This window comes from Solenopsis invicta, chromosome 4, assembly GCF_016802725.1.
Source record: "Solenopsis invicta isolate M01_SB chromosome 4, UNIL_Sinv_3.0, whole genome shotgun sequence".
NCBI classification, from domain to species: domain Eukaryota; kingdom Metazoa; phylum Arthropoda; class Insecta; order Hymenoptera; family Formicidae; genus Solenopsis; species Solenopsis invicta.
In genome coordinates this window covers 19,832,940-19,850,695 of record NC_052667.1, presented here as the reverse complement: position 1 = coordinate 19,850,695, position 17,756 = coordinate 19,832,940, and the positions used below count along the sequence as shown (strand labels likewise).

The 17,756-nt window shown below is 30.3% G+C and overlaps 1 protein-coding gene across 1 annotated transcript; it reads right to left on the bottom strand.

Moving 5' to 3' along the window:
• Positions 1–802: 802 nt before the first annotated feature.
• On the bottom strand, positions 803–14,148 carry LOC105198068 (phospholipase A1-like). The gene is made up of 6 exons (XM_011164714.3): positions 13,976–14,148; positions 13,763–13,907; positions 6,949–7,064; positions 4,825–5,132; positions 4,618–4,714; positions 803–1,035 (listed from the first exon to the last, which is right to left on the bottom strand). Exons 1-6 carry the CDS (start codon positions 14,083–14,085, stop codon positions 894–896), a joined length of 918 nt encoding a protein of 305 aa, XP_011163016.1. The 5' UTR covers positions 14,086–14,148; the 3' UTR covers positions 803–893.
• Between the last annotated feature and the right edge of the window lie 3,608 nt (positions 14,149–17,756).

The window sequence follows — 17,756 nt, the reverse complement described above, 5'->3', positions numbered from 1 at the left end:
CTGTTCGGATGATCCTCGACACGATTAAGCTCTTTGGCATTTCTAAAGGAGACGGTGAAAAGAAAAAAAAAAGAAAAATTCAAAGCGCACCGACGAGAGCTTCGTTCTCAGATGGAAGAAAGAGCTTCGGTGTAATCCATCACTCTACGTGTGGTACGAGAGATGCGTCGTCTCTCGGCGAACGATGTGCAATTTTATTTTCCGTTGTTGAAGGAATGTTTACGGATGTCTATTAGGCGAAACAGCACAATGGACAGATCGTCGAAAGGTATTCGAAAAAGTTTTTCCATTCGTGCAATAACAATTTTTCGTTCCTCTTTATTGTTTTTATAATGATACTGCTTTTATTTTCCCGTTTTGTTTATTTCCGTCCTATATCTTAAACACAGGCGGATACATACGGCGAGATCAGCTATGTTTATTGCATGCCGATTTGTTAAGCGTTTTCTCGCACACCCGTCGGCTACTGTGCTCGTATCGTAATCATTTGATATTGTAACATCATTTAAAGTTGAATGTAACATTATTTGAAGTCGAATGTAACGCTGCAAGTGACTTCAATTATTGAAATTTATTTGTTTATACAAGCTTGTATTTTGTATTTCAAATTGAAAGATTATCAGTATTTTGTATTTTAGAATTTAAATACTAATTGCCAATATTTTATATTTAAAACATTTTTTTCTTATCCGTTTTTATAGAACGGGCTTTTCTTGCTCTACCCCATTTTATATAAATTACAGTGGCTTGCTTGATAAATAATATTGTAATTTAAAGATTTTAAGAAAGAAAGGTTTATGTATATGCTGGTCAAACAATTTAATTAATTACAGTTGTACATTATAAAGCTTTATTTCTGTTATAATGAGACGTTTTTAATTCACGGCTTGCTATTATTCCTTCTTACATTTAAAAGTATTCTCTGCACAGTTAGTATATACGTACTTTTGTCCCACGGCGGTATTATCGGGCTTTAATATATTGCTGTTTACAACAAGACAATCTTCTGTGTCAGCGGTAGGATAGCTGGACGCACTAAAAAAATGTTAAACCAAAATAAGTAACATTATAATCATAAAATAAAGGAAAAATTCTGCTCATAAATAATCCCAATAATAAATTGCGATTAAAACTCAAGCTTCTTAAGTAAATGTTTAAGTATTTACATGTTTTATACACTGCAAACAAGAATAAATATTCAAATATTTAAAATCAAGAATAACAGAATGATTATTATTTTTTAATTATAGAAGGAAAACGGTGATTGTGGAATAAATCTGGGGTGACGAAATATCATAATATTTCGTATAATTTGCGTTGAATTCTAAAAGTAACTGTTAAAATTACTTTGTTACAGTCTATTTCGGCATTGTAAATAGGTTACTGGTCATTAATGTTAGCTGCGTTTTTAAAAGCTGAATTTTAGTTTTACAGATAGCAAAAATTTTTACAGGTGTATACTTTCTACGTAATTTTCAGAGGTATGTTACATTAATTTTTTATTGTAGTCTAATTTGAAGCTCTTGAATGAAAATTTCAAATAATGTTATTGAATTTAATGTGTATCATTATGCGTGTATGAATTTGGCAAATAAAGTCATGTTATATGTAAGCTGTGGTAGTGGAATATGGTCGTTGTTAAGTAGCGCACACATACAGCGCACACGCATACATACACGCACGCGTGCACACACACACACACACACACACACACACACGCACGCACGCACACACACACACGCACGCACGCACGCACACACACACGCACGCACGCACGCACGCACACGCACACGCACACGCACGCACACACACGCACACGCACGCGCACGCGCACGCACACACACACACACACACACACACACACACACACACACCACACGTCGTGCACGACAAAGCGTACCGACACATAATTATGAAAATTTCCGAACTCGCCGAATTGAAATGGACCGCGGTTGCATATGGGACATCTTGCACGACGCCGCGGCGTCGCGGCTTTGAAGACGCGGAACCGCGTGCCATCAGGAAACAATTATCCTGTCGAACGCGGGTTGAAATCGCAAAGATCTTGAGCCGGAAACGGCGATAGCTGAAGCGATATCGGTGACCAGCATCGAAGCCTATTCTTTGGTCGACGATTGATCTAATCGCTTTACGCGGATTCGTCGCGGTCACAAAAATTAAGGATCTAAGCGGCCAATCCGGACAAGGGCGCGAATCGTCACCGCGAATCCGGACGAGCGCGAAGACCTCCGCGGATATACGTATATTCGGTGGACGAAACCCTGAAGGCTCTTGAAGGCTCTTTTGCCTGTCCCAGCAGCCCGAGTGCTAGAGTGCGTAAATCGAAGAAGTATCGGACGAGTGCGCGAAGTCGAGCCCTTTCCCAAGGCGAACCAGGAGTCGAGACTCAGGGTAGCGATTCCCAGGCGACGGTTCTTAAACCCAGGATCGTTACCCCTAGACGCGTCGAGACTCCCGAATCGCCCGAGACACGCGTTAGTGTTTGAAAGGAATAAGAGTCCAAGCCGCGAACTCGGCGAAATAAAAACGCGCGTGAACGGTACATTGTACTTGAAATAAACTATCCAAACTAAGTGAGGAAAATTAAGTTCTTTTTTCCTGCAAGACAGTCGTCCACCATATCCATTTTTCTTGCGACTTTACAATCTCATTGTAGACGTTACATAATGTTTATTAAAAGCAAAAAAAAATTATTATAAAAAGTTTCAAGTTTTATTAAAACAATTTTTTAAGATAGAAGAATTAAAAAAATTTTTGTTAAATAAAATTATATTTTAATAGCATTGATTTGTTCTTTTATAAATAAAAGTGTCTTTTATTAGCTGTTAGTATTTCACAATTCCCCTGCTATTCCACGAAAGCATCCTTTTTTCCTCTCTTCAGTAAATTGTGAATTACGTTCGTCCAATATACCCGATGAATTTCTACCTATAGGGTGATTAGTAGATCTCTATGGTTATTAAATTGGTTAGAATTGTATTGCGTTAATGTTTACTGATAATGAGTTATTGTCATATAACAAAACAGCCAACATATTCCACAACTCCCTCCTTTCCTCTAATGTCTAAATATACATTTGTTTTAGGCACTTTTTTTACATGAATTGAGTTAGAGGAAAAGTCGTATCTTTTAATATTAATTTCATATTCTTAACTTAAAATTGGATCATATTTATTCATATTTAGAAACCGCTTTAATCAATGATATAACAATAATTGTTTTCTATAATCATTTGCCATCTTAAATTTCGAGCAACTGCATAATTTCTCGTGCATAGAATTCGAATGTTCTCTTAGCAAAAATGTTTAAAAGTGGTTTTTACAATCCTTCAAAGGAATGAACGTTTTACTATTAAAGAAATTTTGTAAGAATAAGAACTAATAGTAATCTGAAAAAGTGTTTAGCGTGTAGTGTCTAGTGCCATGTGTAATAAAACATCCTGTCAAAGTTGCAATTTTTCTCCAGATGGTTAAAAAAAGATAAGATCTGGTATTGTCTCAATGGATTAACACCCATATTATTCATTAGTTCTTGGCATTATTCCGTTAAAGTTTCCTTTACTTTGTTCATTTAGGCAATTTTACAGGGAAAATTTCTTATCGTTTAAATTGATTGTATACAGTGCAACAGACAATATGGATACAACTTTAACCACTTCTCGCTGTAAAGTCGTTATAATAATACGGTTTTTATTTACTAAAGATAGATCAATGCAAAGCTGAAATACTCATGAGTTTAAAATAAAAATTTGTAATTTAAGTAAAAAGAAATTTTGTGCACTGATTATTTACTTGTGACATTTTAAAGAGTTTAATATTAGTTATTGGAACACAAATGCTTCTATGTTCGATTTCTACACACTCATCGATGTTGAGAAGTTACAGCTGTCACAAAAGCATGCATTTAAGTTATTTTAAAGTTTCTTTCTATTAAGACACACCAAAATCATATTGTGTGAAAATACGACGTTTCTTTTCTTTTAATCCAAAATTTAAACATTTACAATTAAAAAACGAAGCCTCAATCGTAATTTTGTTATTCTTGTTTTTCTTTTGTTATTTTATTATTTTCATTTTATTTTATCATTTATATAGAAGCACTTCTTTAATTGTCTCTCACCTGTTGACGAACATCTTGTAATACATATATTTTATAATTCATGTATAATTTGTGTGTAAAAAAGGAAAACGTTAGTTTAACATTTTGATGATAAATTGTTAAAAAATTTTGTAAGTAAGTTGACAACACGATAAGTTCTCATTTAATGTAATATTGGAAGCAAAAAAAAATACGCAAACTGCAGCAACTCTACAACCACTTTGCGGAAACAATGGTAAAAAATTTATGATTATAGTAATATCGTCAAAATTGCATTTTTGCTTATTTGTTCAATATCAGAAGTAGAAAATATTATTTCAGCAACATGCAAGCCAAAGTTTAATACGTCAAATAATTCTGTCATCATCATAGCAACATAACTCATAGGTGCTAACAAATGGATTGCACTGCTTTACTTTTACATGAAATGTTATCTGAACTCGTGAAATTTGAATCAAATTAAGCTGAAGTATACTGAAAAAAGAGAGTTTAACTTACTCGAAAGGAACAGCAAGGCGTAGACACTTTTCATCCACCATATCGGTTGCATATGTGATAGATTCGGTGTGATGGCAAGATACGTCCCAAAACCAGCCTAAAATGTGAATTTGTTTTATTTGTAACTTTCTGTCATTACTTTTCTGCTTCTTCAGCGATATTTAATATCTTGTTATACGGAATAAGTATATGCTATTGATCTCTTACATGCCGGTTGCTTCAATCCATTACCGAACTGTAGATTGAGGTGACCTATAGGATCCGATATCCCGAGCATCGATGTTTTAAAAACTACCATACGATTGGTGTCCTCTCTGCAGACTCTGTCCTCGCACGTATTGCGACCGAAGTCAGGATCAGCAGGATCGAGGCACAAAATTGTCGGCACAGTTTTATTTGTTAATCTCTTGATTTGTTTTGCGGCGAAACCACATACGTGTGAGCCAAGACTGTGACCGACAAACTTCATGTTTTCCAATGGAGTTTTACAGGTGTTGATCATGTCAATGGTATAGCTGCCAAGAGAAAATTTGATTAAATATAATGTGAAACATACGATTAAATATATGGACGTCGTGTTTTCGGTACATAATATAAATATATTTTTGATTGAATACTATATTTTGCATTTCTTTTGCATTATATGGAATGTTTAGAGAAAATTTATGTGAAAATTTAAAGAATGACTTTGGATAACAAAATAAGACAAAAATCCAAAATAATGAAACCTTGCACCCCAAACAACAATATTTCTGAGCTATTTCTATACTATTTCACTATAAAAATTTATGAAATCAGAAAATTTATGAAATATCAGAGAAGTTTGTTGAAATATAATATATTAACAAACATACTGACGAGAAATTGCAGACAAAATTACAGAGAAACTGAATACATATTTACAGACAATACTGTAGAACAATTGGAAGAGAAATTTCTATGCATTTTTTTTCTAAATAAAAAAATCCAGTTTTAGAGAAATTGGAGAAAAATTAAAAACAAAACTACAGAGAAACTTAGACAAATTTTGAAGAATTTGCAGCTACTTTTAAGAAACTTTTCGGTATTTTTTCAGCAAGATCTATCTGCAAAAAAAAATGAAAAAAAAGTAATGGTGAATTTTGAAAGCAATCACAGAATAAATGCAAAAAAAAAGAGAAACTGCAGAGATATGTAACAACAATTCCCTTACATTTTCTTTACAAAACTCACTTGTAGAGAAATATAAGAAAAACTGAAGACAATTGATAGAGAAATTATAAAGAAATTGCGGAGAAACTAGGAAAATATTTTCAAAATACAAAATATTTTTTGTCTGAAATTTCTTTGCTTTTGCGCTGCATATTTGCTGTGCCGAGACATTGAACAGAAACTAAACTAAAGATAACTGATAAAAAAACAACGGAGAAAGTGTAAAAAAATTGCAGATAAAGCAAGGAGTAAACCAGAACATATATTCAAAAGACAAGAAAATTTTCGAGCAGTACACGACATTGCACTAAATGAACGCGGGAGTTTTGTATTTCTTGTAAAATAAAAAATCACAGAGTAGAATAAAAGATACAGCATTATGTGATTTTTCACTTTTGTCTTGACAAGAGTATTTTTAAAAGTGAGTTCGCAAAATTTGACTTTGACTTAAAAGGAAATAAGATAATTTTAAATTTTATTAAAATTTAATTGAATTAAAATAAATTTTGATGTTTACGACTACTTTTTTACTAAAATTGTGCTAAAATTCCGCTGAAATTTGTTTGCTAATTTCTCAACACTTTCATCAATTCTTACACAATTTCTTTGCATAAAATGACTCGTTTTTAAGACAAATAGAGAATAAATGTGCAAAGAAATTGCATAAATATTTGTAAAAAAATAACAGAGAAATATTTTCGCCTGTATCAACAATAAATATAATAAAACACATATTGAACATAATATATAAAAATTACAACATATTTAATTAAGAAGAAAATGCTGTTGAATCAACAATATTAATTTAATTGGAGAAATAGTTTCTTAATTTAATAATATTATTAATGAAACAAAGAGTTAATAGTAAGGACACAAATATAGTTTAATAAATAAAGTAGTTGAATTTACTGCATATATTAGTAGCAACCCATTATTCGACGTTTACTTGAATAAACGTTTTAAATCATATTACAGCATTTTTTTTTAATGTTGAGTGTGAAATTATATTCATTGATATTCTGGTACTGTTATGATTGATATTAAAGGGAATTGTTGATTTTATTCTTAATATATATTAAGTAATTATTAATAATTTTTCTATTTAATATTGTACATTAATTTTTTTTTAAGTAGTTATACTTTGCTATAAGTGGACCTATCTTGCGAGTGTTTTCTACCGCTATAGAATACTGTCTCGGCGTTAGAGAACTGCAAGCTGCTGCAGACCAATCCATTATAAATGCCGTATGACCTTTCTGTAAAAACAGAAAATTATTTTTTCATATAACATAGAAAGATTGCAACAGTAACTTGTAAAAATATTACAACATAATATTGTGACATTGCAAAAACGTTATGAAAAGTTGCTGCAATATTGCTGCAACATCACAGCAATAATTACATGTCCGCCTGTAGAAATATTGCAGCAACATTACAATATAATGTGTTTCAATGTTTCTTTGTCATTTTAGATGTCATTATATTCCCATACAGCATTAAAATATTTTAGAGCTGTTTCAAAAATATTTCACCTGGAAAAATAAAATATTCCAGAAAGGTTTCGAAATATCTGCAAGGTTTCAGAGATTTTTTTGGAATAGCAAAATATTCGCGATTCTTCGGACACAGCACGAAAAATCCTCGGCGAACTCATAAAATTTTTTTAAGCTTCTTCTTTTAACTTTAAAAGAATTCGCACAGAGCACTCCAGGAGCTTCTACATCCATTTTTGGGAGCTTCTTAAGAGCTTCATTTAAATTCGCAGGAACTTTACTTGAGCTCGCAGAAAGCTCAAAAATCAATTTTTTTAAACTCCCTGCAAGCTTTAAAATAGTTCCCGGGAAGTTTTCTAAACTTCGCGGAAACTCCTATGTTCGCTTTTAAGAACTCCGTGAGAGTTTTATTAAAGTTTACAGAGAGCTTTATTTAATCTTGTAGAAAACTTCATTTTTGAAAATTTCCAAGCGGTTACCCAAGCGGTTAAACCGCTATCAACTTTGCTTAACTTTTGCGACTTTTACAAACTGGTACCTATCCGTACAGCACGTAATATTGCAATCTAACAACAATATTGCTGCAATATTACAATATCGCTGTAATATTACTGCGATATTGTAATATTGTCGCAATATTGTTGCAATATTACGTGCTGCGGGTAAGTGATGATCTGTTATCACTTGGTTGCAATGCATCATATACATATATCGTATCACTGATAGATATATCGTATCACTGATAGATCAGGTCAATATATGTTATCGAAATTATAAAACATATATAATTAAAGCATATTATTCATATAAACATATTACAAATTTAGTATAATAATTTACGTATATAAAATAAGTTTTTTTTAAATGATTTTTACAAATACGGAATACTATCTTGAATAACTATTCCGTTATTTTTTCAAATAGAGAGAATACAACTAGAAAAAATTAATATGATAATAATAAAATTAAATATAAAAATATATTTGTTACTTAGGTAACTGTTATTCCAAATAATTAATGTAAAATAAATACTAAATTAATGCTGGATAAATATTAAAAATAAATATTCCTTAAAATAGTAATAGTATTCCTTTTTTTGAATAAACAAGGTATTTTAGAATTGTCTCGACAATATTTTTCAGAATTCTTGCAATTTCAGGCAAAAATATTTTCACAAGTCAATTTTCAGGCAAAAATATTTTCTACTGTTTCTATATCATTTTCTTTACAAAAGCGGTTGAAAAAATATTATTGAAAGTCCGTAAATTATCTTACAAGGAAAATTTGGCAAGTGTAAAATAAAAAAAAATAAAAAACTTTGTATAAATTTAGAGAAGATGAACCTAATTACAAAACAATTTTTTTTAGCTACTGATATTTGGTTTTAGAGGTGCAGCATCCCCTTAAATAAAATCGGTGTTTACGTTTTCAAACGAATATTGTCAAAACAATAAGAAATATAAAATCGTTTCCAGCAAAAGTTTTATGGTTTCGAAAGCTTTTAATAATGGCATGATCAGATTTTTTTTAAATGTTAAATTTTTTAAAATACCTCCACCACTTATCTTTTTTTAAATATTTAAATTGTTTTTGCTTTAATATTTTACTTTTACAAAAATAAGATATTATTTATTCTATATAATTATTACAATAATGGTATTGTTCAAAGAAGTGTTCAAAACAGAAGTAATTTTTGCACCATGCACAACGTATAAAAGCCTAAAATAAAATATTAAATATTAAAGCAAGAACAATTTAAATAATAAAAAAAAAAGTAGTAGGGGTATTTTAAAAAATTTATAATAACATTTTTAAAAAATCTGATTATACTATTATAAAGAGCTTTCAAAACCATAAAACTTTTGCTAGAAATATTTTTTTATATTTCTCATTGTTTCAATGATAATCGCTTAAAAACGTAAACACCGATTTTATTCAAGAGGATGCTGCATCCCGAAAACCAAAAATCAGCAGCTAAAAAAATTGTTTTGTGATTAATTCCATCTACTCTAAACTTATACAAAGTTTCAGATTTTTTTTTAAATTTTATCACCCAAACAAAATATTCTACTTATAAGTGAAGAATTCCTCTTAACATTTCCTCTAAGCAAGAAAATCTTATATGCAACATATTCTATAAAACGTAATCATCTATGAAAAAGTGAACATACGAATTATGAGTAAAATCCGAAAGTAAATTCCTCTATAGGAAATTCGACTATAGTAATTGAAATAGTCTCTTAAAATAAGAGGATATGCAAGATATTCGCGGCACGCTTATTTGTTACAAGAAGATTTATTGGTTCGCGATGTGCACATTACTTCGTTACATTACGCCGAGATGACAGATATCCTAAGCTCAATAGACATCAACTTTAGTGCTTGATATCTCGATTCGCGGGGCAAAGCGACACTTTTTTCTGCCAGATTCGTTCGTTTCATGTGGAAACGCGTCGAATAAGTTTAATTTCATCAAAATCGAAGGTGGTGGGGGTATTCTTAATATTTGCCATTTACATATAGTTTATTTTATATTAAAAACATCTAAGGCTAAAATTAAAGAATGAGTGAGAGTGTTCGGGCGGTACTCAAGACGCAAGTACCTTCCTATTCAAATCAGCTTTACCTTAAATATAACATTTAATTAAAGATATCACAAATAAACGATTAGCTCATTGTCAGTGTTAGCGTATTAGATTACTGTTCTGAAATCTCAGGTTCAAATCCCGCCGGCGCCGATGCGTTTTTTAAAAATTATTAAAATAATGCGTAATTGTAATTAGTGAAATAGGAATCTTATGTGCGAAACAGTCAACACAAATTAAGCTATAAAAATAATAAAATGTGTTAAAAAACTAAAAAAAAATATTTTTTTTATTGCACGTTATTTGCTAAAAGAGGAAATTTTTTTTAGCATTAAGAGGATTGTTTTAAATCTAGCCTCTCATGCTTATTTGATGTTTCTCTACATTTTAGAGTATCTTTTCGAGATTTCGGATATAAGAGGCAAATCGTTTAGAATCAAGACGGTATTACTAAAAAATAGAAATTTTTTTTTCAGTACACTTGTTAAACTTTCTTTTTTAAGTAAAAAATTCAACAAGGAACTGCAGATAAAATTGCAGAGAAAATACAAATTTTACAGGCAATATTGTACAAAAATTGGAAGAGACATTCCATCACATTTTCAATGCATTTTTTCTATAAAATCTGTATTGAGACAAATTGAAGAAAAACTAAAAACAAAACTACAAAAAAATTCAAACAAATTATCGGAGAATTTGTACGGAATACTGTTGCGAAATTTTTCGATATTTTTGCTGCAGAACTTATACACAAAAAAAATTAAGATTGGCAAATTTTATTATGCAATTACAAAAGAAAAAAAAGAAGAATTGCAGAGATTTTTTAGAAGAAATTTTGTCGCATTTTTCTTACAAAATCTATTTGTAGAGAAATGTAAAAAAAACAGAATGTTTTCGAGCAATACGTGGCACTGTCACTAGGTGAACACAAAAGTTCTGTATTCCTCATTATTAAAAAATCACAGAATAGAAAAAGTACTCTAAACAAAAGTATTTTTCTGCAAATGTTTTGCAAACATTTCTCCGCTATTTGTTCCAGAAATGATCCATTTTACGTAAAAACGGCGCAAAAATATATTATGAAATTGCAGAGAAACCAGTAGACAAATTTTGAAAAAATTTTAATATAATTTTAGTATCAAAATAGTTATACAAATTCAAATTTTGAATTTAATTAAATTTTAGTGAAACTTAAAATTGTTTTATTTTCTTTTAATCCGGAGTTCAATTTTGGGGACTCGCTTTCAAAAAATACTTTGGTCAAGACAAGCGTGAAAAATCACATAAAGCTATTCCAAACAAAAATATTTTTCTGCTGCTTCTATATTATTTCTTTGTAAAAACGGTTTGTGAAAAAATATCATTTCTGCAGAGGTTGATGTTGGGACCTGATATGAAATTTCGATTACGACAGACTTCTTTGCACTGTCCTGTCCTCACACTGCACTATGATCTGCTATGCAGACACATTAGCCACAGGACAAAGTTGCAGGAGACTGTAGCTATCGACAGTAGCGGTGTTGTGCGCGCTTAACGCGGTATGGTTCTGGAGATAGTGCACCAGAAAACGACAATATTCGTTCACAACAAACCCATATTTTTGTTGAAATTTGCCCACATGAAGGTAGAGTCTTAGATAAAAATATCTGGACCTTATCTTGGATGGCCTCAAACCTGAGCTTCACAATTCATTTCGAGTTTCTGATTCCGAGAACGGACAAATTGGCTGACAGTCGCATTTTGCTCTGAGAAGATTAGATACGCGGATTCGATGCCTGAATGCGGGAATTGTCTATATCTATGCAGTGACCACATATGAAGCACGGATTCAAAGATGATGGTTAATAGAAATATCAAAGCCCTGTTATTCAAGCACCAGAGACGGATGACCATTCTCCTTTGCCAACAATTCTAACTAACTGTCCTTGATCAATCTCACAAGTATGTTGTTTACTAACATATGCGGGCAATCAGGCAGGGGGACAATGTCTTCATTGCACTAGTCGCAGGGTCGTGAAAGCTCCAAACACAATGAACGAAACCGAAAATAGGAAACCAGGACTTAAGTAACAGTTCAATATGTTGAAAAGAGAACAATTTATGTCTTTTTTTATTTAACGTTATTGAACTGTTCCTTATTCCATATTGTGGAGCAATTACAATAATTTTGTCCCGTCAAAATAAAAATGATTTTCTAAAGCATTTTTACCGAAGATAACGGGAAAAATTGAAAAAAGATTTTCCAACCGACAGATAACAAAATAAACATTATTAACCCTCAGCTAACACACTATATTGGATTCGATATTTTGCCACACATGGGTGTACGTCACCCAATCATTTTCAATTGCGTATTTGTCGATACCTAATACATAGAGTTTGAACAACTTTTTTTCTAATCAATATGCCAAAAGGTCAAGAAAAAGACTAAATAGACGCAAAAATCGAGAAGTTGAATATATTCGAAATATTCGGAAGAGAAGGAGCGAACGATTTATGAATGTCAAGCATTTTTGTAGCCCGGGTATACGACACCCAGTGTGTCAGCTGAGGGTTAAGTTAGTTTTAAAAACACAAATATTGAATGTATAAGAAATAATGTGTTTTTAAAATACTGGATTTGCATTTTTAAAACAGAGAATTATTTTCAAAGCAATTTTTGGTATCTATTATTTTTAGTATATATAAAGTAAATTTATCAATTTAGTAAAGCAAAGATTTCTGTTTATGACTTTCAATACACACTATCTTGCAAAAAACCTAACTCAACCCAAATTTTTTTTACGATTATGTACGTTGATATTGATCACATTCTCAGTCTAAAATGGCAAACTGATCAAATGAAAGATGGTTAATTGCAACAAAATTTTTGATTGGATTAGGTCACACTTTTCGGATTGCGTCCTTCCGCGTAGGAAGGGCGGAAAACCTCTATGTTTGCAGTACTTGTAATGCAGTACTTGGTACCTGTTTAGTTTTTTTATATCTATTGATTGGAGCATTTTCTAATTACTTTTCTTGTGTTTTTTGTTACAAATGCTTCTAGAAATCACTTTTATTTTAAAGAGTTAAAGTTATTATAATCGTGCTCGTATTGCCCGTGCTTTTCTTTGTGCATTATATTTAAGAGGGAAACGCACTAGCGAGTCATGGTTCCCTGACAATGTTGTTTGAGCGATTTCAATTCTGTGGACATCAGGATAGTAAAGGCTATCCAGCACTATATATTCGAACCCAAACAACATGAAGTTTAAAATCGAATCATAAAACATTCTTCAGTCGTCTAAAAAACGACTTTAAGACACAATTTTGGAAATAGTCTTAAAAACGTCTTATGATCTGATTTTAGACTTCGTGTTGTCTGAGAATGAACAGAATAAAACCTGAGCAAAATGGTTGACTTATAATTTTAAGACAAGTTTTATGACTTAAGTCTTTGTCTTTATTAACGCACAATAATTGTCTTGTGTTCAAGTCATAAATTAACAAGAGATTCTGTTCTTAACTTAAGACTTGAGACGCAAGACAGTTATTGTACGTTACTAAAGACAAAGATTTAAGTAAAAAAATTGTCTTAAAATTATAAATCAACTATTCTGCTTAGGTCCTTAGGCCCTGGGGTAAGCTGTCTTAGGTAATCATCAGGCATACATATTTTGGTGCGAACCCACCAACCTACGAAATTTTTTCTATAATAGGCAAATTTTTTTTCTAGAATACTCCTTTAAATTCTTGATCGTATTCTTCGTCGCATTTTTCATAGTATTCGCGTTACCGGATTTCGTAGGACTTTAAATTGAATCGACATTTTTGTACTGGTGTTGGTGCTTCGTATTTTCTCCTTCAATTATTTGTTTGCGAATGCATGATATCTACCTCTACAAATGCCTTGGCCAGTTTTTGAAATGAATCTTCGTTTGCGGAACTGGTGAAGCCATGGGTTATGATGACGACCGGTAGTGACGCATCAATATCCTGACAGCTTTGTTGGTTCCCGAGATTTTTGCCATCGGGAAATTTACTAAAACAAAAATGGATATAATTGACACAGTAAATGAAATTGACAATGGACGTTCGTGTTTCTTTTACCCGTTGTACAGATGTACGTTTATGACAATAGACTCGGGCTTTTCACACTCTGAGGCAATCAAATGCGTGCATTGTATAAGAAGAACGAGTGTCGCGACAAACGTTTTCATTGTTATATTAGTAGTTATATTAGCAAATATCGTCAAAGAGAATTTGACAACCACGAGATCAAGTCTCTCAATATTAGGAGCATTTTATACTTACATGAATACATTAAAAGTTTTATGCGATACACGCGTACGTTTTACATTTTTATTTGCGTTGATATTTTGGATATTATCGGCGATTGTGCTAACTGCTTAACGTGCGTGGAACATTTGCGGAAATATATTTAACGTTATCAATACCCATCCAGGAATGACTCATTGAATCGACGTCGAAATCATCGAATACATTGTATCAAAATAATGCTCGAAATTTGAGACTTATTTGATGTCTGTGCTTTATATGATATTTTTAAAAGAAAGATAATACATTATTTGTTATCCATTTATAAGTAAACTTTTCAACAGGAAAATTATATATTTTTTGCGAGGCTATCGATATTTCATCGTTTGAATATCGATTTAAAACTATTTTGATTAGTTTTTTATATAATTACTTTCATTTATGTTATATACAATACAATATGAATAAAGAATTATATTGTATTCGTAGGCACAAATAATGTAAAAATTTCAAGATTTTAGCATTTAGTAATTGCGTTACAATATTAACTTTTAAGTTAACAGCTGTAACTTCGTAAAATAAAATTTAAATTAAAAAGAAGTTTTAAAACTTAAAATCTCTACTTTCGAAAAGATACTATGTTTTTTGAATTTTTTTAAGTTTAATAATTTTTAATAATTTTAATATAAAAAATTATAAAATGGAAAATTTTCTTCTCACCTTATGAGACTGTCACGTGCCAAAAAAAATTTATGAAAAAATTTGTTTACATAAAGACAGGCGTTTTTAATCATAGCGGATCATATTACAGTGTCTAATAATTTTTGTGTGAATTTTTATAATTTTAAATCTATGAAAACAGCGTCGCGGGTAAATCAATTTTGAAATAGATGTAAACTGAAGTCGGAATACGTAAATTTTAAAATTATAAAAAAAAATTCTAAAGTTAAAAAAAAAATTTGTAAGAAAAATTTCAGCTTTTTCATTAAAAAATCAAAAATTTTCGTTTACCTTTGGCAGTAAGAGGCTCATGTTGTGAGAAGAAATCTTCCCATTTTGTCCAGTTCATAGTCTTTTATATGTAAGAATTAACGAAAACTCAAAGAAATTAAAAAAAATATATATTTTAAATTTAAAGTACTTTAAAAATAATACTTAAATTTATTATATTCAGTCGATCAGAGAGAGGGAGAGGGAGAGAGAAAGAAAGAGAGAAAGAGAAAGATCAAAAAGTTACAATAAAACTTATAAAATACAATACAGTTTGCATACGTTTCTTTTATTATTTGCAATTTAATTATTATATAATAACAAATATAAACATGATTTTTAAAATATTTAAATAAATGCATAAAATATATAAGAAATAATTTTGTTTGCATAACATTCTTGTACTCATATTACATAGCACACGCCATGAATAAATTTATTATTAGAATATTTTTATCCGTCCAATCAATGAAAGCATTGCAGCAAATTTTCTATTTAAATATTTATTAACATACTCAAGCAGAAAATTTACCCAATTTTTAAAAACTCAATTTAAAAATGTGATGCACGTGATAGATTTTAGAAGAATGTTTATTGCAACATTTTATGTCATAAAATTTTTAAAATAATTTTGTTGCAACATTTTATACAACATAACATTTTATATTTTACAGAATTCTCTCAAAAATATTGCACATAAAATGTAAAAAGTTAAAATCTTTCTAGAAGCTCTCTGCAACAATCAATGTTTTATGGGAGATCAAAAAGGAAAATATAATTTCATGTTTTTTTAATTCTGTGAAACTTTTTCTACAGATTCTTAAAGAAACAAAAATATATTCCGCCAAAATTTATCTGTACATTACGGCGAGCGCACATGTCATATAGTAGCATTTAGTTTCAAATTTTAGCTTAGAATTTTTATTTGAACTTTTATTGAACACGGAACATATTAAATAATAATTTGTAGTTTGTAGAATAAAAAGTGTTTTTGAACTATGTTTCAAAAAATCGTGTTTTGATACGCTTTTATTAGAAATAAATGCTGAAATCGTGAACAATAAAATATTGCAGAATTTCCGTGAAGTGTGCACTAGTAATGGAATTTTTGTTTACTTTGACAGTAGTTATCGCATTTATATAAGTTTGTAAGGATAAATAAGAACTATTCTTATTTTTAGAGAAGCATTGAAAATAAGCACAAGAGCGAATCTTTTAAAAATTCTTCAAGAATTTTGAATGAATGTCAATTGGTGCATTTAGATGTGTAACAGCTCATTGAGCTACTAACAAGCAAACCTACCCAAGTGTTACACTTTGATTTTGATGAGCTTTGAATATATTGTATTCTAGGTCAAAATAAGAGACATGTATTTTTTTATATGGCCCCATACACACTTTTAGGGGGTGAAACACCCTTTTGAAAAAAGTTGGTTTTTTTTCTTCTAAAGCGCATATCGTCGAAACTATAAGAGAGAGAGAAAAATATTTTAAATAAAAGTTGAATAACTTGAAAAGTACTTTATAAAAGCAATAAAAAAAATTTTTTTTTAATTTTTTTTATACTTTTTACCACCACATATTTTTTATACTTTTCACCACCACCACTAATTTTTTTTTATTTATTTTTTTTTATACGCAAAATAGAGCTTATTTTATTACAAATTCAACGATATAAGATGAAGTTATGTTCCGACATTTCCATATTCAAAAAATAATTAAAAACCTCTCTATGGTATACGCATGGTACGCGCACGAGTTCGTGCGCTACAGAAGTGTCTTGCTCCGAGCCTTTAATATGTTATAGTACAAATAAAAATACGGAACGTATTTTCATATACAGGCCCATATGACTGTCAAGAGGGTAAAACATGCTCTTGAATTAAATCGATTTTTTAATTTCTGAAGTAATACTGTTGAAACGGTAAAAGATATAAAAAAAAGTTTCAAATAAAAGTTTTATGGATTTCTCTGTACTTTATAACAGTTTGCTCAGATTTTTCGAAAATGTCATTTTTCTCGAAACCCTTCTCTTCTAAATTTCTGAAAAATTTTAAATTTTCTTTATATCAAAATTTATAGCGTGTTTAACAAATTCAAACATGTATGATAAAGTTATACTCACAAAGACACATTTTTCAGAAATAAACTAAAAATATCTATATCGCTCTATTCGCACCCTATCCATATCCGTCTATAGTTAATATTTTTTTTATTTGATTGACTATAAGACTTTTTTGTATTATTATATTTTTATATGCTTTTTTAGATTTAATTTTATTAATTTTTTATTTATTTATTTATTTTTATTTTTTTATTGATAAAAATCTGTACAATAATGAGGACGCCCAGAATTTATAGTGTCAAAAAAATGTCGTATACACTTTGATTTTGTACACCAAGCACAATTAAAAATCGCTATGTCGTGACATAAGTCACAAATAGGATTACAATTATTGAAACAAAAATTTACAGGTGTCTCGCATTTAGGAAGTTTCTCTTCAATGTAACTACTCTTGTACCATGCATATCTAAAAAGATTTACGAATCTGGGAGATGAAAATTGATTATGAATAAGAGATTGAATTTTTTAAATATTATTTCTGATATGCAAATTTATATC